General features: G+C 47.5%; 1 protein-coding gene across 2 annotated transcripts in view; it reads right to left on the bottom strand.

The window, feature by feature from the left end:
- The window catches only part of PARP10 (poly(ADP-ribose) polymerase family member 10), a 227,371-nt gene extending 205,680 nt beyond the window's left edge, over positions 1-21,691 (bottom strand). Inside the window, exon 1 of one of the 2 annotated variants that reach the window (XM_069221161.1) lies at positions 21,573-21,691. Coding sequence is in view for 1 of the 2 variants with exons in the window: in XM_069221160.1 (XP_069077261.1) it covers positions 18,574-18,624 (51 nt within the window). In the remaining variant the exon portion in view is untranslated. Of the gene's footprint in view, positions 1-18,573; positions 18,730-21,572 lie in introns of those variants that run through there. The other variant, XM_069221160.1, reaches the window with a different exon arrangement.
- Between the last annotated feature and the right edge of the window lie 2,298 nt (positions 21,692-23,989).

Genomic DNA, 23,989 nt, shown 5'->3' with positions numbered 1-23,989 from the left:
ATTGACTCTGCATCTGAGGCAGAGGAGGAAGTGAGAGATTCTGGCAGTCAGTTTTCTGTCCAAGAGGATTCTTCTGATGAGGAAGCCACTCTTAGTGCAGATGAAGGGCCTGTTTTAGAGGAGGACATTGATGTGCCAAGAGTGCAGCAGCCTGGGGCTGAAGGGTTTCCCATTAGAAGACCTGACACCTGGATTGCCCCAAACATGGAGCAGCCACAGTTACCTGCATTTACTGGTCTCCCAGGGTGTAGAGTCAATACGGAAAACTTTTTGCCTGTCCATTTCTTTCACTTGTTTATGGACAATGTATTTTTGGAAGAGATTGTGGAGCAGACTAATGTGTATGCGGAGCAATATTTGAGGGATAACGCTGCCAGAATTAGGCCTCAGTCTAGAGCTACTTAGTGGGTTCCCACATATCTGGAAGAGATGAAAGTTTTTAGGTTTTACTTTTTTGATGGGGTTGATAAGGAAGCCGTCACTGGCTTCTTATTGGTCTACTAGTCCCTTGATGGCAACGGCTATATTTCCTGCAACCATGACTCGTAATCGCTTTTTGCTTCTTTTTCGTATGCTGCATTTTGTAGATCGATTTGCAGAGGTCTATGTTCCAGGCAAAGAGATAAGTGTGGACGAGTCTTTGGTCCTTTTCAAGGGGCATTTCGTTTTTAAGCAGTACATTCCTAGTAAGGCACGGTATGGGATTAAATTGTATATGCTGTCAGAAAGTAGTACAGGATACGTGTATAATTTCCAGGTCTACACTGGTAGGGATTCCAGTATTGACCCTCCTGGTTGTCCGGCCACTTTTGGAGTTAGCAAAAAAATTGTGTGGGAACTTGGTAGACTACTGTTTAACAAAGGTCACCATTTGTACGTAGATCATTTCTACACTGGAGGTCAGTTGTTCAAGGAGTAGTTTAGAGTGGACACTTTTGCTTGTGGCACAATCTGTTCTAACCGGAAAGGCTATCCAAGGGAGCTTGTCTGTAAAAAACTTGAGGGGACAGTGCAGTGCCTTGCGGAATAATGAGCCGCTAGCTTTGAAATTTTCAGACAGGAGGGATGTGTACATGCTATCTACCATCCATGATGAGAGTACTTCCCCTGTGACTGTTTGGGGCCAGGTTGCCGAAGCGCGCAAACCTGCGTGCATTTTGGACTACAATAGGCGTTGATAGAGTAGATCAGAGGTTGTAACCTTACACTGCGCTGCATAAGTCTTACCTGTGGTATAAAAAGCTGGCCCTACATTTATTTCATTTGGCAACTTTTAATGCCTTTATTGTGTTCAAGGATTGTTCACCGGAGTCAAGGATGGCATTTGTTAAATTTCAGGAGTCGGTGATAGAGAGCCTTATTGTGGTGGAACAGGCAAGAGTTCCAAGAGTAGCATGGTGGAGGATGTGGCTAGATTGAAAGATCGCCACTTTCCAGATCACATTCCTCCCACTCCCAACAAAGACTTACCCACTAAGAAATGTAGAGTATGTGCCCGAAGAGGTATCCGGAGGGAGAGCCGGATGTACTGCCCTGATTGCCCTTCAAAGCCTGGGCTGTGTGTGCCCAGCGGTTTCATAAATTACCACACAAAGAAACATTTTGAGGAAATACCATGAGCGTAAACTGCCTATTTTATATTTTCGTATGTTCAGTTTCACGGTTGCCATTACTGTCATGTATTTAGTTAGAGCTTTTGGGTTTGTAGTTTTGTACTTATTTTATAATTAGTTAGTGGTTTCTTTGTTGTTTATAAATGGAAACAAAAGTGATGGCGGTGTGCGTGGGGTGGCGCTGGGCTTGCGGTGTGTGTGGGGTGGCAGTTGGCTGGCGGTGTGCGTGGGGTGGCACTTGGCTGGCAGTGCCAGCCAAACGTCAGTCCACACACGCCCATCAGCTAGTGTGACTGCTGTATCAGGTATGTGGGCCTATGTAAGTGATGGGCCCTTGAGTGGTGCTGCCTGTCGATGCGAGTGTTGTAATGTGCTGGGCCCGTGGCTGGCGGCGTGAATGTCATGTATGAAAGGTGTGTGAATGGACTGTAAAACAGTTCGTGCCTTGACGCAGCTTTACAGCTGCGAGTCATTGGTTCAGTTTTTTGACCTTTCAGTTATTACCAGTGCATTTCACTTTTGTGAAATCTCTTGTTAATAAAATTTTATCTACTGAACCATCACTCACCCTCGTGCCAAATCCAACCAGTATGTGTGGTACACATGACAAAACCTGCTCCGCTGTAATCAGGTGTCGCAGCACACTTGTGACACGCTAGGTGTCTCAGGTGGGACCCCGATGATGAAGCATGCCACCAACTTGGTTGGTGGGTGAGGGGTCTTTTTCACATAACCTAAGTGCATTTCTTTTCACGATTTTGGTGTTTGGCACATAACGGAAGGACGTGGACACATAAATGATATATTGCAAAACTACCAGTGTTTGGGGGGAGGAAGGGGCACCTATGTTTTTGGTCGTGGGTGCGACATTTTTTAAAACTAGACACCCCAAGGAGTCCAGGAAGATGTGGCTTGCGTGGATCCCCCACGCAAGCCACACCTTACCCAGACTCCTCTGCAAACCTCAAAATGTGCTTAAAAAAAGCATATTTCCTGACTTTTCTTAGTAGGACCACCGCTCCAGCACAAAATTCCTACTCCCCAGCGTTCCCCTCAGTCTCCCAAGTAAAATGACACCTCACTCGTGTGGGTCCCCAAAGCAGAGTCAGCCTAAAGATGTATAAAAGAAGAATATGTTCTTATCAACTCGCTGTGCTATCCCCTCTATCTCTACACGTTTTTGGCCTTATTCTGTTGCAGGCACCTGCCCCACCCACACAAGTGAGGTATCATTTTTATCAGGAGACTTGAGGGAACGCTGGGTGGAAGGGAATAACTTTCTGTCACCGAAATGTGAGGAAAAAGTGTTCAAGCCAAATGTTGAGATTTGCAAAGGATTCTGAGTAACAGAACCTAGTGAGAGCCCCACAAGTCACCCTGTCTTGGATTCCCCTAGGTCTCTAGTTTTAAAAAATGCACAGGTTTGGTAGGTTTCCCTCGGTGCTGGCTGAGCTAGCGGCCTAAATCCACAGGTAGGCACTTTGCAAAAAAAACCTCTGTTTTCTGTGGAAAAATTTGATGTGCCAACATTGTGTTTTGGGGGCATTTCCTGTCGCGGGCACTAGGCCTACCCACACAAGTGAGGTACCATTTTTATCGGGAGACTTGGGGGAACATAGAATAGCAAAACAAGTGTTATTGCCCCTTGTCTTTCTCTACATTTTTTCCTTCCAAATATAAGACAGTGTGTAAAAAAAGACGTCTATTTGAGAAATGCCCTGTAATTCACATGCTAGTATGGGCACCCCAGAATTCAGAGATGTGCAAATAACCACTTCTTCTCAACACCTTATCTTGTGCCCATTTTGGAAATACAAAGGTTTTCTTGATACCTATTTGTGACTCTTTAGATTTCAGCAAATGAATTGCTGTATACCCGGTATAGAACGAAAACCCATTGGAGGGCGCAGCTCATTTATTGGCTCTGGGTACCTAGGGTTCTTGATGAACCTACAAGCCCTATATATCCCCGCAACCAGAAGAGTCCAGCAGACGTAACCGTATAGTGCTTTCAAAAATCGGACATCGCAGGAAAAAGTTACAGAGTAAAACGTAAAGAATAATAATTTGTGTTTTTTTCACCTCAATTTCAATATTTTTTTATTTCAGTTGTGATTTTCTGTAGGAAACCCTTGTAGGACCTACACAAATTACCCATTGCTGAATTCAAAATTTTGTCTACTTTTAAGAAATGTTTAGGTTTCTGGGATCCAGCATTGGTTTCACGCCCAGTTCTGTCACTGACAGAAGGAGGCTGAAAGCACACAAAAAATCATTAAATTGGGGTATGTCCCAGTAAAATGCCAAAATTGTGTTGAAAAATTGGGTTTTCTGATTCAAGTCTGCCTGTTCCTGAAAGCTGGGAAGCTGGTGATTTTAGCACCGCAAACCCTTTGTTGATGCCATTTTCAGGGGGAAAAACACAAGCTTTCTTCTGCAGCCCTTTTTCCCATTTTTTTTTTTTTTTTTAAATGAATTTTTCACTGTATTTTGGCTAATTTCTTGCCCTCCTTCAGGGGAACCCACAAAGTCTGGGTACCTCTAGAATCCCTAGGATGTTGGAAAATAAAAGACGCAAATTTGGCGTGGGTAGCTTATGTGGACAAAACATTATAAGGGCCTAAGCCCGCCCTGCCCCAAATAGCCAAAAAAAGGCCTGCCACCTGAGGGGGAAAAGGCCTGGCAGGGAAGGGGTTAAATTAACTGGTTGAACTCACTAAAAACAATCACCAAGATAAATATGGTCTGAATGGTTCTCACACATTAACACCAGTTTTGGCTCACAATGCTAAAGTTCTAGCAATGCAGCTACAAAAGTTACTTCCCAACTGATCAACCAAAAGCAATCCAAGTTGATGTCTGTGTGGGTGAGATTTTCTAATTACCTTGTTAGTGAGAGAGTAAAACACCATTCACCTAGATTGGTGGAATGACCCTCTAACTGGTCGTTCCGAAATCCTCCAAATTCAACATCCTGCTACGCAAGACTGTCCACAAAAAACTAAGCAACTTTGTCAGAGAAGTCTGACTGGACAGAAGCATTTGTCAGTGTTTCCTTTTTTCTACTATAATTTGTTTTAGTCTTTTTTTAGAATATTTTTGTGTTTCATAGCATACACAACAACATTGAGATTGAGCTCAACAAGACATACTACTACGGAAACTCCAGATACAAGTAAAGACACTCTTCTCGCCCAGCTTGTTTAGGACATGCAGGACCCATCTTTCCCTATCACTATCAATTTTTCTATAAAAGGAAGTCCCCTAAACAATTAAATGAATGGTGTGACCGAACCTAGGAGTTTATTGTCAACAGTTTAGCCTATTTCTCAGGACAATGGTTGCAAACTCCTTAGCTTTTACCAGTCTTTTTTGACTTTTCCTCTTTCTCATTTTCAATCTTTTCCAAAACTGAATTGACATGCAACGGTTACTAAAAATAAGCATTGGCAAAGCCAATAGGTTTCGCCTTTGCTTTTTCTTTTGCATTTTATCTTCCTAACTGGATAATAAATATTAGAAAAAGGTTATAATAATGTTTGTTTTCAATGAGATAAAATGTTAATAGTGGTTTATGTGATGTATGTTGAATTAATATCCCAGGTGTCCAAATTTGCAATATGTACCCTACTTAATATGGCATTGTATTTGAGTATAGTAACGCGTAGTTAGTCAACCGGCACTGCACCTGCTACACCACTCAAATCATGCCGCTTTTAACTACAAAGTAACCGCAGTCAATATTTAATGTTTAGAGGAGCTATGACAACGGTGGTCTCAGTGCCACTGCACCTGCTGCACCATTCAAATCATGACCTTAATGACTGTGTCTGAAATGGGGTCTCTAGTTGGCAGTCAGTTTACACCTTGTCCAAGTAGGGACCTTCAACTCTAGTCAGGGAACGGAGATACACCGCCCAGATAACCCCTGCTCACCCCCTTGGTAGCTTGGCACATGCAGTCAGGCTTATCTCAGAGGCAATGTGTAAAGTATTTGTACAAACACACACAGTAACACAATGAAAACACCACAAAAGGACTCCGCACCAGTTTAGAAAAATAGCTAATATTTATCTAACCAAAACAACGAAAATCCAACATACACAAGTAAAGATATCACATTTTAACATAAAAAGAGTCTTAATCCTTAAGAATTAATGGATGCATTGTTTTAGCACAAAGTACCTGATATGTATCTAAAATAAAGCCGCAGGAGCGAGCGTGTGTCGGAAAAGCAAGCGATGTGTTGATTCCTTAATCACAAGTGAAGAAGACCTATGGGCCAAGCTATATATGGATGCAAAGTTTAATAACAGCGTGCGTTTCAGGTACACAATATGTAAACTTTCGCACCCCGCACATGGAGGCATTACATCACACATACTGGAAGATGTCTGGGCACAATATCTTGGTGATCACCGCAACTGCCATTACGCAACCTCCGTCTCCCATGAAATGCCAACACGGAAACTGACAAGTACAGGAACTCCCTGTATCCATGTGCCCTCAGGCGTCATCACTCATTACAACTGCAGCAGCTGCCTCGATAATTGATCGGATAGCCAAGTGCAGGAGGAAGAAGCCCCGGGACAAAATGGCCTCCCCCTGCAGTCTTTAACTACAACAGGACTTTCTGGGGTAGTAACTTTAGAACCTCCCTACTCAGAAATTGGCCTCACTGGCACTATCCCACTGTCCTTGAAGGGATCCATAATTTCACCCATCTTCAAAAATGGGGATAGATCACCCTCAAAAACGACTGCTTAATTGACCTAATAGATAATGACTCTGGCTGGAGCACCTGTCAGCGTGGATAGCCGAAAAGAGAATAATCCCCAACACTCAAACTGGGTTCTCAAAAGCAACTGGCACTATAACAAACATCATGGCTATCACACTTCTTATCGACAAAGCAAAGGGATAGAAACAGCAGCTCCATCTATGTTTTGTCGACTTTAGGGCTGCCTTTGATCATGTGGAGAGGAATCTGCTCTGGGGGAAAATTATCAAGCTGTGGCATCCCCTCAACCACTTTTAGACCTGATAATAGCCCTCCAAACAGACACCTGGGTACAGATTAAACTAGGCACAGGCATGCACCTCTCGAGGAGGATACCCACCACCAAAGGTCTGAAGCAGGGCTGTGTCCTGGCCCCTACACTCTTTAATCTGTACTTAGCAGATCTGGCAGGGGTTCTTGCCCTTACAAACTAACACAGTCCGAAAATTGGGGGATCAGATGCTGCTGTGTCTTATGTACACAAACAACCTTGTGTTGATAAGCTATACCAAGATAGGGCTCCAACGACTGATCAATGTCACCCAGCTATACTCAGATGCCAACATCTTGTCTGAAAACTTTTTAAAAACCCGTACAATGTCAATTAGTAGCAAGGAAAAAGTACCCTCAGGTGTGGTACTGGGGCAAGACACTGCTCCTGCAAGTACATGAATACAAATATCTGTCATCATTGACAAGTCTGGTAACTTTGAGCACCAAAGAAGAAGCATCATGGGGAAAGGCCTGGCCCTTCCAGTATTTTTAAAAGGACTGAAAACAGAATTTAAAGGCCCATCACTCACCCCCCTTTTACAGGTAATGAAAACTAAGCTCCTGCCTACAATAACTTATGGGAGCGAAATACAAAAAAGAAGAGATTTGCAAACTCTATGTCACACAGTATGTAAAGTTTATTGGATTATCTTCCACCTTCCGAAATACACCTCTCCCGCCAAAGTAGACTGGAGTTCGGTCTATTGAATCAGTCTCTGGCAAGACGAGATGCATATATAAACTTCTGGAGTAAAGGCTGGGGAGCCACTTCAGACTCCCTTCACCACCTATGGCAGGAGCTCCAGCGTAAGAATGCCTCACCTGCCAGAGTCTACCTGGAAGATTCATTGAGGAAGACAGGGCTCAATGATCTATGGGGGACTTCAACTTCACACAGCGTCTTCAAAAGCAGTCTGGAGGTCAATTAGGCTCCAGTCCTCGGAGGAGGAAAAAGCAGCCTTCTCAAGGAGGACCCATGCTTGGATGACACTGAACACCTATACGACACTGGGTCCACAAGCATACCTTAGCCTCAGCTTTTCATGGCACACCAAAGAGCAGTTTTTAAGTGTAGGAGGCTGGACTGGCTTGTAGCGAGTACCAAGGGGTACTTGCACCTTGCACCAGGCCCAGTTATCCCTTATTAGTGTATAGGGTGTCTAGCAGCTTAGGCTGATAGATAATGGTAGCTTAGCAGAGCAGCTTAGGCTGAACTAGGAGACGTGTGAAGCTACTACAGTACCACTTAGTGTCATATGCACAATATCATAAGAAAACACAATACACAGTTATACTAAAAATAAAGGTACTTTATTTTTATGACAATATGCCAAAGTATCTTAGAGTGTACCCTCAGTGAGAGGATAGGAAATATACACAAGATATATATACACAATAGCAAAAATATGCAGTATAGTCTTAGAAAACAGTGCAAACAATGTATAGTTACAATAGGATGCAATGGGGAAACATAGGGATAGGGGCAACACAAACCATATACTCCAAAAGTGGAATGCGAACCACGAATGGACCCCAAACCTATGTGACCTTGTAGAGGGTCGCTGGGACTATTAGAAAATAGTGAGAGTTAGAAAAATAACCCTCCCCAAGACCCTGAAAAGTGAGTGCAAAGTGCACTAAAGTTCCCCTAAGGACAAAAGAGTCGTGTTAGAGGAATAATGCAGGAAAGACACAAACCAGCAATGCAACAACTGTGGATTTCCAATCTAGGGTACCTGTGGAACAAGGGGACCAAGTCCAAAAGTCACAAGCAATTTGGAGATGGGCAGATGCCCAGGAAATGCCAGCTGCGGGTGCAAAGAAGCTTCGACTGGACAGAAGAAGCTGAGGTTTCTGCAGGAACGAAAAGGGCTAGAGACTTCCCCTTTGGTGGACGGATCCCTCTCGCCTTGGAGAGTCGTGCAGAAGTGTTTTCCCGCCGGAAGAACGCCAACAAGCCTTGCTAGGTGCAAATCGTGCGTTTGGCGTTTTTGGACGCTGCTGGGGCCCAGGAGGGACCAGGAGGTCGCAAATTGGACCTGAAGAGAGAGGGGACGTCGAGCAAGACAAAGAGCCCTCACTGAAGCAGGTAGCACCCGGAGAAGTGCCAGAAACAGGCACTACGAGGATGCGTGAAACGGTGCTCGCCGAAGTTGCACAAAGGAGTCCCACGTCGCCGGAGACCAACTTAGAAAGTCGTGCAATGCAGGTTAGAGTGCCGTGGACCCAGGCTTGGCTGTGCACAAAGGATTTCCGCCGGGAGTGCACAGGGGCCGGAGTAGCTGCAAAGTCGCGGTTCCCAGCAATGCAGCCCAGCGAGGTGAGGCAAGGACTTACCTCCACCAAACTTGGGCTGAAGAGTCACTGGACTGTGGGGGTCACTTGGACAGAGTCTCTGGATTCGAGGGACCTCGCTCGTCGTGCTGAGAGGAGACCCAAGGGACCGGTAATGCAGCTTTTTGGTGCCTGCGGTTGCAGGGGGAAGATTCCGTCGACCCACGGGAGATTTCTTCGGAGCTTCTGGTGCAGAGAGGAGGCAGGCTACCCCCACAGCATGCACAAGCAGGAAAACAGTTGAGAAGGCGGCAGGATCAGCGTTACAGAGTTGCAGTAGTCGTCTTTGCTACTATGTTGCAGGTTTGCAGGCTTCCAGCGCGGTCAGCGGTCGTTTCCTTATCAGAAGGTGAAGAGAGAGATGCAGAGGAACTCGGATGAGCTCTTGCATTCGTTATCTAAAGTTTCCCCAGAGACAGAGACCCTAAATAGCCAGAAAAGAGGGTTTGGCTACCTAGGAGAGAGGATAGGCTACTAACAGCTGAAGGAGCCTATCAGCAGGAGTCTCTGACGTCACCTGGTGGCACTGGCCACTCAGAGCAGTCCAGTGTGCCAGCAGCACCTCTGTTTCCAAGATGGCAGAGGTCTGGAGCAAACTGGAGGAGCTCTGGACACCTCCCAGGGGAGGTGCAGGTCAGGGGAGTGGTCACTCCCCTTTCCTTTGTCCAGTTTCGCGCCAGAGCAGGGGCTAAGGGGTCCCTGAACCGGTGTAGACTGGCTTATGCAGAATTGGGCACATCTGTGCCCAAGAAAGCATTTCCAGAGGCTGGGGGAGGCTACTCCTCCCCTGCCTTCACACCATTTTCCAAAGGGAGAGGGTGTCACACCCTCTCTCAGAGGAAGTTCTTTGTTCTGCCATCCTGGGCCAGGCCTGGCTGGACCCCAGGAGGGCAGCTGCCTGTCTGAGGGGTTGGCAGCAGCAGCAGCTGCAGTGAAACCCCAGGAAGGGCAGTTTGGCAGTACCAGGGTCTGTGCTACAGACCACTGGGATCATGGGATTGTGCCAACTATGCCAGGATGGCATAGAGGGGGCAATTCCATGATCATAGACATGTTACATGGCCATATTCGGAGTTACCATTGTGAAGCTACATATAGGTAGTGACCTATATGTAGTGCACGCGTGTAATGGTGTCCCCGCACTCACAAAGTTCAGGGAATTGGCTCTGAACAATGTGGGGGCACCTTGGCTAGTGCCAGGGTGCCCTCACACTAAGTAACTTTGCACCTAACCTTTACCAGGTAAAGGTTAGACATATAGGTGACTTATAAGTTACTTAAGTGCAGTGAAAAATGGCTGTGAAATAACGTGGACGTTATTTCACTCAGGCTGCAGTGGCAGGCCTGTGTAAGAATTGTCAGAGCTCCCTATGGGTGGCAAAAGAAATGCTGCAGCCCATAGGGATCTCCTGGAACCCCAATACCCTGGGTACCTCAGTACCATATACTAGGGAATTATAAGGGTGTTCCAGTAAGCCAATGTAAATTGGTAAAAATGGTCACTAGCCTGTCAGTGACAATTTGGAAAGAAATGAGAGAGCATAACCACTGAGGTTCTGGTTAGCAGAGCCTCAGTGAGACAGTTAGTCACTACACAGGTAACACATTCAGGCACACTTATGAGCACTGGGGCCCTGGGTTACCAGGGTCCCAGTGACACATACAACTAAAACAACATATATACAGTGAAAAATGGGGGTAACATGCCAGGCAAGATGGTACTTTCCTACATTAAGGTACCAATCCGGCAAACACTACTTGTCGCTTGGGTGGTGCTGGCATAGATCTTCAAAATCTGCTCTGCACCTGTGAAAAAAAGCTTGCACCTGAAAGGAAAACTCTACTAAAAAATCTATTTAATGAAAGGGGCCTACGAACAAGGAGGCAAGCTGTGCTGGCATTTTTTGCTCCAGAGGACCTACAGTTGGACTGTCGACTGGTTAGATTTCTAACCCTGGTAACTAAAAAGTAGCAGAGCCCTACATGACAATATCATAAGGCAACCTGTTCTATGAACGTTTCCAAGCTCTTACACGAACCCATCATAAGTCTTTTTTGTTACAAGTTGCTCGCCATTACGCCAAACAGACATATTAGCCGATGGAGAGTCTCCTAGATTAACCTAGCAGCAAAAGACATTGCATTTTATGATGGCTCAGAACCTGATGAGATCTTTTAAACATCATGTAAAACTGTGAATATGGTTTTAATGCAATGGTGTTAAGTAACTATGAAAATAAAGTATCTATCTACTCGCAGGTGAGGCCATGCTCGATTCTTTCTCCGCCGGGTATGCGATGAGTTGATTCTTTTCTTGCAAGGAAGGGATGCATCGATATCCAGACAGGCAGCCTCAGGTCAGTGCGGTGATGTTGAAGATTTGACGCCCAGGGACGATGCATGGAAAATCCGGACACTCGGCAACCATAAATCCACGCTGAGCTGGCTATACGTTGATTTCACTGGCGCTGCATCCATTTTTCAACCGTGGAGCAGGCGCTGCATTGGTTTTTCTGCCGCTCGGCTCCGGTGTGTGGATTTTCACTCCGGTTCTGCCAACTTTTCCTTCCAGGAACCTAGGGACTGGATGTGGCAGAACTTGGCAAGTGAGGGGTATCAGCAAGAGAGCCCAGGTGCTGGCAGGTGAAATCTTTGATGTCCCTGAGACTTCTGAACAGGGGGCAAGCTCAGTTCAAGCCCCTGGGGAATCCTCACAAGCAGGATACACAGCAAAGTCCAGTCTTTGGGCCAGATGTATCAAAGGGTTTTACCCATTCTGTCTCTATGGGAAAATGCTTTAGTACATATGGCCCTTTGTCCTCTCCAAGGCAGAAGCAGCAACTGCAGGCCAACCCAGCAAAGCACACACAGCAAAGGGGCAGCACTTGTCCTCACAGCTCTTCTCCTTGGCAGAGGTTCCTCTTGACCCAGAAGTGTTCTAAAAGTCCAGGGTTCTGGGTTCACTAGTTATACCCATTTCTGCCTTTGAAGTAGGCAAACCTCACAGAAAAGTCTTTGTAGTGCACAAGACCCTTCCTTGCCCTGCTCCAGCCACACTAGGGGGGTAAAGTCTGTATTGTGAGGGGACAGACACAGTCCTTTCAAGTGCTGGTGACAGTTCCTCCCTCCCACTCTAGCCCAGACAGACTGTGATATGCAGGGAACACCTCAGCTCCCTTTGTGTCACTGTCTAGAGCAGAGCTCTTCAAACTGGGGGGCGGGCCCCCCTAGAGGTGCCTCAAGTGATCCCAGGGGGGGGCGCCAGACTCTGGCCAAAAGCAGCTTTATACAGATATCAGGCCTTTGCTTTAAGCAGAAGCATGTTATTGCATCTTTTTAAAGGTAACAGTACTTAACTACAATGTTTAAATAGGTCTAGACATATTTAAACATTGCAATCTTTATAACATAATTGTGAACAATTCTGTGAGGGCCCCATTGATTTTAATTTTTCAACTTGGGGGGGGGGGGGGGGCACCATTAAAAGTTTGGAGACCACTGGTCTAGAGTGAATTCACAAACAGCCCTACTGTCAAGACCCAGATGTGGATTCAGCAGCCAAGCAGAAGCACAGAATGATTAAGCAAGAAAATACCCACTTCAGACAATCTAAAAACCAACTTTACCAAAAGATGTATTTTTAGGTCGAGTGCGCAAGCGCCTTGACCTGTTAGTATTGTGGGCTTTTAACCACGTCCACTTCACGCCCATAACTTTCACTTGTTCGTGGGCTTGCCGTTCAAAAATCCTTTATCATTGGTAAATGCTTTACTTTTGTCCTTCCTTGGGGAGGTTTTGTTACTGCCTTGCAGACTGACCCTGTTACATGGATAATTGCCGATATGTTTGACTATGAGCGAACCTCTATTTCCTTTTGCGTCTCTCCTTCGCGATCATGCTCTCAACTCGCTTTTGTCAACTGTTTTACTGTTCATTTTCGATTTATTTGGCAAGAAAAGTCCACTTAGGAATTTACAACACCAATAGCTCAAACTGGAGCACATGCGAGACCGATTGCACTGCAGATGCTTGTTAAATTGTGAGTTCAGAGGCCCCAAATTCCAACTCTCAATCTGCTCCCAATGGGAAACTGCACTTAAAATGCTATTTAAAGGCAATCCCCATGTCAACCTATGGGAGAGACAGGCCTTCCAATAGTGAAACCCGAATTTGGCAGTAGTTCACTACCAGGACATGTAAAACACCCCAGTACATGTCCTGCCTTTTCAATACACTGCACCCAGTCCATGGGGCTACCTGGGGGATACCTTAGGGGTGACTTACATGTAGTGAAAGGGAAGGTTTGGTCCTAGCATGTGGATGTACTTGCCAGGTCGAATTGGCAGTGCAAAACTGCACAAAAAGACACTGCAGTGGTAGATATGAGACATGTTTACAGGGCTACTCATTTGGATGGCACAATCAATGCTGCAGGCCGACTAGCAGCATTTCATGTACAGGCCCTGGAAGCACTTGCACTTTAGCACTGGTCAGAAGTGGTAAAGTGCCCAGAGTAGCAAAACCAGCAAAAAATAAATCCAGCACATAGTCAAAAATACAGGAAGCAGAGTCAGAAAGTCAGGGGAGACTACACCAAGGATGCCAGGCCTAACATGTGACCCCCAGTTGAAAGTGGGGAGAATTACCCAACCTAAAGGGAGTTCTTATCACTAAGGCGGAAGAATCAGGACAGATCATCAGCATTGGCGTGTTCTGTACCAGGGCAGTGTTCCATCGTAAAGTCCACTCCCTGTAGGGAAATGGACCACCTCAACAGTTTTGAGTTTTAAACATCTAAGGGGCCTGTGGTTGGTCTGAACCCGAAGTAGGTACCAAACAAGTAGGGTATTAGCTTCTTAAGTGCCCAGACCACAGAAAAAGCTTGTCTCGCAATTGTGCTCCACCTCTGTTCCCTGGGGAGTAATCTCCTAATAATGAAGGCTACAGGCTGGTCTAGGCCCTCTTTGTTTAGCTGTGCTAGAAGTGTCCCCACATCACGCTCTGAAGTGTCAGTCTGCACAACAAATTCCTTGGAGAAATCAGGTACCTTCAGCACTGGGGCCATGCACACAGCTGCCTTCAGGGCATCTAAAGGGTCTGACAGGCCTCCGTTTCTTGGGCTGCTTCTTAGAAGTCAGCTCTGACAAGGGGACAACCATGGTGCCATAACCCTTGACAAATCTCCTGTAGTAACCAGTGATTTGCTCTCACTTGGTCTAGGTCTTGGGGATTCCCAAGTCAGAACAGCATAGATTTTGGGTGGGGGGGTTGCAAGGGCATCTGCCCACTTCCCATCTGGAGTCCAGGGTAAACCACAGATCCCTAACCTATTCAGCACTTAATGGTGCTAATATTGAGGCCTGCCTTCTCCAGGGCCTTCAACACTTCATAGAGATGATCCTCCCAGCTGGAGATGAACAATGCAATGTCATCCAGGTATGAGGCGCTGAAATCCTCCAGCCCGGCCAATAACCTGGTTGATCAACCTCTGAAAGTTGGCAGGGCATTCTTCAACCGAAAAGGCATGACCCGGAACTGGTAGTGCCCCTCTGGTGTTGAAAATGCTGACCTCTCTTTGGCCCCATCCATCAAGGCAATCTGCCAGTACCCCGAAGTTAAGCCAAAAGTGCTGAAGAACTTGGCAGCTCCTAGCCGATCTATGATCTCATCAGGTCTGGGGATGGGGTGCGCGTCAGTCTTAGTGACTGCGTTGAGTCCACAGAAGTCCACACAGAACCTAAGTTCAGGAGTGGCACCTGGGGCAGCAGCATTTGGGACCAATACCACTGGGCTGGCCCAAAGACTGCTGGAGAACTCTATCACCCCTAAGGCTAGTATCTTGGAAACCTCCTCCTTGATGCTGGCTCTAACCTTGCCAGTCACCCTGTAGACCTTATGTTTCAAAGGTGGACTGTCCCCAATGTCCACATCATGGGTACAAAAATGAGTGACCCTGGGGTCAAGGAAAACAGAGAGGCAAACTGTCCCAGTAACTGGCGACAGTCCCTCTGTTGTTCTTGAGTCAGTGTTGGGGAGAGGTCCACGCCCTTTACAGACCCATCTTTTTTCTTTTTCCAGGAGGTCAGGAAGAGGTTCACTCTCCTCCTCCATTTCATCATCTGTACCCAAGAGCATAATTAGTTCAGAAAGCTCAAGATGTGGTTTGAGAGGTTCACATCGAGGACTTTCAAAGGGTTCCTTGGAGTCTGCAAGTTCACCAAGTAGGTGGCGTTACTCTTGCGCTCTACAACTTTAACAGGCCCAGTCCACTTGTCCTGGAGAGGACAATGCTCTGATGGAGTCATGACACACACTTTCTGTCCTGGCTGAAACTTAACCAGAGTGGCATTTTGGTCGCACCATTGTTTCATGGCTGGACTCGCAGCTTCAATCAAGGAACCTCAGACCCCCCCCCCCCATTCAAAGGTAAACTGTGCCACCTTGCACAGGCGTCCGAGTTGTCTACAGCAACTACTTCGTGAAGCACCTTGTCTTCAGACACCAGGTGACACCAGAGAGTAGTTACACTGGCTCCAGGGTCTCTCAGAACCACCACCCTCTGTCCACTGATGGTCACCTACTGCCTGTACTTCTTAGTGTTCTCAGGCATGAGGGTCCTCTGGACCATCTCATCTCTGCTGGCTCCCACCCTTCTCTTAGAACCAAGTCTTCCCCAAGCCCTACACTGGCCAAACCCAGTGACTGCACCAGTGGGTGCCGGTGCCCGCTTTAGACACTTGGGATCTCCTCTCATGTGACCCTCCTAACCACATGCATAACACCCGCAGAGACCCTTCTCTGCAGGTTTCCCTGTAGAGATCCAAGGCTTCTTCAACCTGGGGCATGGGAATCCTTACCCTGGAAACTAGGTTGGGGCCCTTTAGAGAACTCCCCCTATTTATCCTTGTCTCCCCACTTCATCTGATGGCAGAATCTCCCCCATGCCTTTTTTGGACCCTGGTACTCTCTCAACAGTCCGCCTCCTGGGCCAGCTGCCTGGGGTCAGTCAGTTTGCTGTCAATCAGGTGCTGGTGCAGTTCTGGAAAACAGTGACTATAGAAATGCTCTCATGCAATCAAATTGTAGAGCCTCTCATAAGTTGTTACCTTACTGTCCTTCACCCACCAATCCACTGCTCTACTAAAAAATCAACACATTCCAACGAGGTTTGAGAATCTCCCTTCTTGTAAGACCCAAACCTTTCCTTGGACTGCTCTGGAGAGACTATATGTAGTGAGTAGGGCGTCCTTCTTGGTAGACAGGGATGTGGCATTCCTATCCCCAGGACATATTGTTTAGGGTCAAGGGCAACAAGTTCTCATGTTTATTTTGTCGTTGGGAAAGGTAGACCGACCCCCAGCAGCACTAACCTTTTGGCTGCCAGTTTACAAAGCAGGGACTGCCTGCAGTTGAGGTAATGTGTGTCTCCATAAGTTAATGGTGTTCAAACTTGTATTTATGGTTCATTATTGAAAAGCCTTTATTATTAGGGTGAGTGCTGTAAAAAATGTTTTACGGTTACACAGCACTACTGACAGTGGTTCCAATAATAAAAAAATACACACATTTGAAAAGTTTAACAATACGAGGCTATGTTTAATGCTCCCAGAATGCTCTCTGATTGTATGCAAATGTTTGCATAAGATTGTAAGCAAGAGTGATGATTCTTTGCTTTGAAAATAAAATGTTCAATAAAAAAATGCAGGTTGTAAACGAAAACATATCGTTTCTATAAAATTGTAGGTGCTATTTCTTTGAAGTGTCATTTAGTGAAATGTGTTTTTGCATGCTTTCAACAAGATTATGGGAAGCATGAAAATAAACAAATACTGGGCAAGCACTGGCAAAGCCAACCGATCAAACATTTGTTGTGAATCTTTTGGTTTCGTCAATGCATGACTTGTTTTGACGTGGCTTTTGTTACACTTTATTGTTGTGGGAGCTGCCAGGCCCTCACCATTGTAACGAACACTGGCAAAAAGCACAAAAAAAAAAAACTTTGTCTCAAAAAGCACACATTGTGCCAATTGTGGAGACAACGGTACACTTTAGGTGAAAGAACACTGGTGCTGCAGCGTGGTTAGCAGGGTCCCAGCACACTTCTCAGTCAAGTCAGCATCAGTATCAGGCAAAAAGTTGGGGGTAACTGCACCAGGGAGCCATTTCTTTACAGGCTATTATCAGAGCTCTTACAGAATGAGATAGCTGCCATAATTTGTCACCGCACTACATGGCACCAGAGGGACAAGTAGATTTAAGAAGCAACCTGTCCCCTGGACAAGTAGATATTGTATTAAATTCCACACCCCTGGTAGAGTAGGTGAGCCCCTGAGGATTCCCTAGGACTGTCAAGGTGTCCCTCCCCTCTGCCTCAAAGTGCTTCCACAGACCTGCCCCCAGGTACCGCAAGGACCATATTCATGTGGAGAGCCGACTCATACCCCTTGAACCACAAGTATATGTCATCATCCTTCTTTTAACCCTTCACTAGATCTTTGGGAATGTGCACCCTCCTTTCAGATTGCACTGTGGTATTGCTGCCACCATCTGCGTTTTGACCTGTCCTTCAGATCCAGCTCCTTCAAGGTCAGCTCATGAGCTAACAACATTTTTCTCTCTTCCATGGCTAGTGTCATTTTCTTAACTTCTGCCTCTCAATCCATTTTGGCCAATTCCAGCTTGAGCTTTTTAAGCTCCAAATGGTGCCTTCTCTCTGCTCGTCTGTCCCTGTCTGTCCCTCAGTTCCTCTGGGGTCAACCCTTTGGAAGAAACACTGCTGTCTGGCATGGAGGCACCCGCTCCGGGCAGGCCCAGGTTATCCTTCAAAATACCATATGTGCTCTGCACCTCCTCATTGACAGCGACATTGTCCCCCGCTGTGTGCTCCTCAACTTCTTTTGCTGCCAACCAGGCCCTCAGCACCTTTTGATAGGACAGTTGAACTCTTTGCAAAACTACTTGAGCTGGGCTACTGTATAATCATCCGACTTCTCCAGCTCAAACACCACATTTGTGGCAACTACTGATGGCTCCCCAGACTGAGACATGTTTGTGGATAAGCCTCAAAGGTGCAAAGTTTCAAACAGGCAGAGGGATCCCAAAAAGGACAAAAAAATAAAAAAGAAATCCAAGAGAAAAACTGTAAGTGGTTGTGTAATGGTCTGCAATAAAACAATAGTGCACACCAATCACTGTATGTCAAGTACAAATACAACTCCTATCCTCATTGCTGATCACCATTGTTAGAAATGGGGTCTCTAGTTGGCAGTCAGTTTACACCCTGTCCAAGTAGGAACCCTCACTCTAGTCAGGGTAAGGGAGATACACAGCTCAGAAAACCTCTTCTCACCTACTGGTTTAGAGAAATAGCCAATATTTATCTAACCCAAACAAAACCAAAACAACAAAAATCCAACATACACAAGTAAAGGTATCACATTTTAAAGTAAAGAACCTTAATCCATAAGAATCAATGGATGCGTTGTTTTAGCACAAAGTAACTGGTATGCATCAAAAATAAAGCTGTAGGGGCGAGAGTGCGTCGGAAAAGCAAGCAATGCATCGATTCCTTACTCGCGAGTGAGGCCATGCGTCGATTCTTTCTCTGCCAAGTAAGCGATGCATCAAATTATTTCCTCGCAGGGAAGGAATGCGTTGATTTCTGGACAAGCAGCCTCAGTTCTGTGCGGTGACGTTGAAGACTTGACGACTAGGAACGATGTATGGAAATTCCGGACGCATTGCAACCATGAATCTGTGCTGAGCTGACGATGTGTATCATCAGCCTCTCTGAAGCAGTATTCAGGGAAAAAGAACACAAGTGCTGGCCTGACCTATAAACTTCCTCACCTTGTACAATAGAAACCACACTCCCATCCTTCACCCCTAAGATCAACCAAATGGAAGTGCTAAGAAACAACCAATCATCAGTTCCTTGCTTATATAGAATAGAAAGAAGAAAAAAAAGAAGAAGAACAGTAAGCTGTAGAGAGGCTTGTAGGCCATGCTCTTCAATGACACAGATGAAAAGGTCTGGTCACACTACCAGTCTCACGGTGTGCTGCCACCACCGCTTTGTGCTACACTCAGGACAGGACCAGTGGTCCTCTTCCCAATATGAGGATACACTCCGTGCTTCCTTGTACGCAACACTACAGGTCCTGGAGCTCGCATAGCCAGGGACAGGTCTAGGCCTCCGGCCCACGCTTAGATTAGCGGGACGCAAGGGTCAAAATAAAGTCATTACACCAGATACACATCCAGTTGGGCACATGTCTATGCACCCTGTGCAGGGCCATTCCCGTACCACCAATGAGCATATACCCTTGCTAGGGCCATGCTGAGTAAATTACTAGGGAAATGCCACTTTGAGCGGTGGACTCCGTTTTCTTTAGTATTTTCTGTTTTTGTAAATAAAGTCTAATCGTTAGGATTGATTGCACCGTCCAAATCATTACGTATGATCCATACATTCATGGATTTTTATTTTAACATTTTATTGGTCTTGCTTTTTAAGCAGGAAACAAAGCCCATGAGACCAACAGTGTGCCAAATAATGACAAAGAAAAATACAAATATCTGCACGGACATGTCCCTCCCGCCCCCAACCCGGCAGCCATTAACTGAGCAGGATGTAAATCCACAGAGAATAATCAGTGTCCCAGTCACCTCGGCTACCCTCAACCCATAAACGTCTTGCTTTATTGAATTACAATTCAATACCTCGACAATCCGACTATGCCTGCCAGATCTTGGGGTGCTTCTGGGGGCAGCCTCTTGCTTTATATAGTGCTACCTCCATCCCCATACAATGGTCTATACTATTCTTCACACCACTGAGGACGGAGGGGTCGCAAACTTCTACTCCCGCACTATGTCCCGCTTTGCTAAGGTCAGGCCCAGGTATAAAAGAGAATTTATTTCATTAATGAATATTAAACCCTAAACTTACATCACCCTCAAGAATTAAGCTTAGGCTTCCCGCCCTGGCTGCCTCTGAGAGTGAAGGCAAAACATGGGATATCTTGAGATTCACTGACCTGTGCAACAATCCCCAGACCCTGGGGTCCAGAGGGCACAGATAACACTTTACTCTAGTACTGCTCAGTACTCAGTGGTACTCGAAATCCGGCCCCATACAAGATACATCGAGAGCCTATGCAACAATCCCCAGACCGCGGGGTCCAGAGGCAACAGATAATACCTAACTAAAGGACTGCTGAGTACCACTGTGGTGCTTTAAAAGAGGCCCCACACAGGATGCTTTGAGATCAATTGAGCTGTGCTACAATCCCCAGACCCTGTGGTGCAGGAGTAACAGGCAATACTTATCTCAAGTACTGCTCAGTACTCCGTGGTGCTTGAAAACAGGCCCCACACAAGATGCTTTGAGATCCAGCCTTCGAGAGTTTCGCACCGGACTTCCGCCCCATTCGGAGGAGCCGCCGTTTCAACCACTAGCGTTTCTAGCTCTGTTCACCCATCTGGCGTATTTCATTCAGTCATTCTTGATCAGAATTTGGCGTCTAAGCACTTTACAGAGCAATTAACCAGAGCTCCCATGTTTTAACAGGTTGACAACAAACTAAATGCACGTTTTAGCTGTCACACACGTTTGAACTTACAATGTAAGAACTGCTTTCTGGCAGCTGCACCTCAGGGAAGAGTTACCCTGCCTCCCCCACCTCACCTACCTCCGGGTGGGGGCTATAGCGCCTGCTCCTCAGCGCTGTGTGAGCGGATGCACAGTTACCCTGCCTCCAGGCCGGGGTGCCCCTCACCGGTGGGGGCTATAGCGCCTGCTCCTCGGCGCTGTGTGAGCGGAGGCACAGTTACCCTGCCTCCAGGCCGGGGTGCCCCTCGCCGGGTGGGGGCTATAGCGCCCGCTCCTCAGCGCTGTGTGAGCTGAGGCACAGTTACCCTGCCTCCAGGCCGGGGTGCCCCTCACCGGTGGGGGCTATAGCGCCTGCTCCTCGGCGCTGTGTGAGCTGAGGCACAGTTACCCTGCCTCCAGGCCGGGGTGCCCCTCACCGGTGGGGGCTATAGCGCCTGCTCCTCAGCGCTGTGTGAGCTGAGGCACACTTGCCCTGCCTCCAGGCCGGGGTGCCCCTCACCGGTGGGGGCTATAGCGCCTGCTCCTCGGCGCTGCCTGAGCCGAGGCTTGCACTGCATAGGGGAGAGGCGGCGGATAAACGAAAGTGATACCGAGGGGAGGGCGGGCGAGAGGGGCGTGTTGGTCGGAGCACAGCCCTCGGCGTCCCAGGCTCCCACTGCTCGAGTAGTCAACACTCTTGGTTACCGTTGCATTCTGGGACTTGTAGGCCTTAGTCTATACTGCAGTCAGCAGTAAGTTTCCGGGTGCGAAGAACAGAAGCCCCGAGGGCAAGAAAGTGTATAATCTACACCAGGAGGAAAAGGCCGATGCACGACGGAGAGGAGGCAAAAGTTGGCAGGAGCAGCGGGGCATCGACGGGTGCCTGGTGGAGGGGAGGTGGCTCGCCCCTAGCCCGGGAGGGGTACAGACCACGCACTGGCTCTAGGGAGCGGGGGTGCCCGCACACTGGTGCCCTCACCTGCGCTCGCAGCCCGGGGGCAGCCGGGGGTCCAGGAAGCGGGTCTGCCCGGCCGGTGCACCGCCTCTTGACGCGCCCCCGTGTACGGACAGAAGCCCGGGGCCGACGGGGAGAAGGAAGTGAGAGCAGGGGGAGGGCCCGGAGGAGGGAGCGGGGAGTGCACGGAGGGAGGAGCCGGGGAGGCCGGAGGATCTGAGGGGGCGCGGAATACAGGGGTGCTGAAAGGGAGAGGGTCAGCGAGCTGGGAGGAGTGAGAGCAGGAGGAGGGCTTCTGAGCTACGAGCGGGGAGAGAAGCAGCCTTCAGAAACAGGCACTGCTTGCATGCTCCTTTACAGCAGGAAGTACAGCCCCTAACCCCCAAAGCAGCCCGGACACTGACTGCATGCACTGCATGCACTCTGTCACTCATTCATCCCTTCATCTATCCACTCCCCTCTGACACAGCTACAGTGCAACACACACAACATGCAAGATGAAAGAACACAGGTAGGAAAACAAGAAAACCTGCTGCTGCCTCACATGGCAGGCACAGCCTTACAGTAACACAACTAAACATAAAACCAGGTGACTGCCCTGCACAGGCACTGCACACAGTCCGTCGCTCTTTTAAACTTCCAACTCGGCCACCACACTTCGCAACAACATGGTGGCCCCCTTGGCATTTTCAGCAAATAATAAGGCATGACAACAGCATCGCACAATAGTGAACTGCTTTAGAGGGAGGGGCCACTGCAGGTGAAAAAGCGGCAAACCGACAGCTTCTTAGCGCTGTCTTGTGAGCCAAAGTATCCCCTGCTAAGCCACTCCCGTGGCAAGCCTTTTTTTGGCTATTTGTGGTGGTTGACACTTAGGCCCCCATAGCTTTCTTTCCACATAAGGTATCCACACCAAATGTGCATCCTTTCTAACATCCTAGGAATTCTCCAGTTACCCAGGGTTTGTGCATTTCCCTGCTGGGGGCTGAGAAATTAGCAAAAATACAGCTAAAATGTGGGTTTATCAGGAAAAATGGGAAAAAAGTGCTGCAGAAGAAAGTATCTATTTTTTCCCCCTGCAAGTGACTTTTTTTTAGCTAAAAAAGATCTCTCGAAAAAAATGATACCTCACTTGTGTGAGAAGGTCACCGGATCACCATATCACAGGTGTTACAAATGGAATCTCTAGTTGGCCGAGCTTTGACTCCTGTCCTGTCAAAGTAGGGAACCTCACTCAAGTCAGGGTAAGGGAGTCACACAGTTAAGATAACCCCTGCTCACCCCCTTGGTAGCTTGGCACAAGCAGTCAGGCTTATCTCAGAAGCAATGTGTAAACTATTTGTACACACACACACTAACACAATGAAAGCACCTCAAAAGTTCTCCACACCAGTTTAGAAAAATAGCCGATATTTATCTGAGTAAAACCAGACCAAAATGACAAAAAATCAACATCCACAAGCAAAGATACAAATTTTTAAAGATGAAATCTCAGTAAAGCGCTTAGAAACACAATAGCTCCAACTGGGGCTATCACAATGTTGTTGACGGAGTCTTTCCCAACAGTTCAACGAGGCTCGCAAGAGAGTGAGGGCTGGTCACGGAGTCACAAGGACCCCAGGCACAGTAACTTTGAAAACAGTGAGGAAGCAAAGACATTGCACGGAGTCGGGAAGGTGAGGCGTCGCTAGAGTCGGTGCAGCATCAGTTCCTTACTACGGGGGAGGTGAGGCGTTGGTTCCTTACTGCAAGGCAGGGCAGGTGAGGCATCGGTTCGTCGCATCAGTGGCGAGGTGTAGGCTCCTTACGATCTGCCCGGGTCGATTAATTTAGCATGTCAGGACATGAAGCATCGCCTCTGCGGTACTGCGATCACACCACGGGGCCATAGGTGCTGTGTTGGAGTCCGGTGTCACGGACATCGGTGACACTGCACTCGGGACTTCAGAGGCGCTGTGGCGGCATTGGACTTGTGCTTCAGTAGTGGCTGTTGCACTCAGCGGGGACCATTGCTATGGTGCAGGCAGCGGCGTGGAGTCAGACAGTGGTGCCGGTTCAAGAACTCACTCCCAAGGGCCCAGGAACTGGATCAGGCACCACATGGTGAGTCAGGACTCTCAGCAAGATAGTCCAGGTGCTGGCAGATGAATTCCATGATGTCCCTGAGACTTTTTAACAGGAGGCCAGCACAGTCCAAGGCCTCTGAGAACCTTTGGAAGCAAGATGTAGAAAGCAAGGTCCAGTCCTTTTCCTCCCAGGACAGAAGCAGCAGGCCAGCACAACACAGATAAGCAACAGGCAGAGTGGCAGTCCCTCCTACAGCATCCAGATCTTTTTCCTGGCAGAATGTCCTCAGTCCAGAAGTGTTCTGAAATTGTGGTCTCAGGGACCAATACTTACACTCATTTCTGCCTTCGAAGTAGGCTAACTTCAAAGGAAAG

This window comes from Pleurodeles waltl, chromosome 2_2, assembly GCF_031143425.1.
Source record: "Pleurodeles waltl isolate 20211129_DDA chromosome 2_2, aPleWal1.hap1.20221129, whole genome shotgun sequence".
In the NCBI taxonomy this organism is placed as follows: domain Eukaryota; kingdom Metazoa; phylum Chordata; class Amphibia; order Caudata; family Salamandridae; genus Pleurodeles; species Pleurodeles waltl.
Note: the sequence above shows the minus strand (reverse complement) of the source record. Positions and strands in the feature narration are given on the sequence as shown.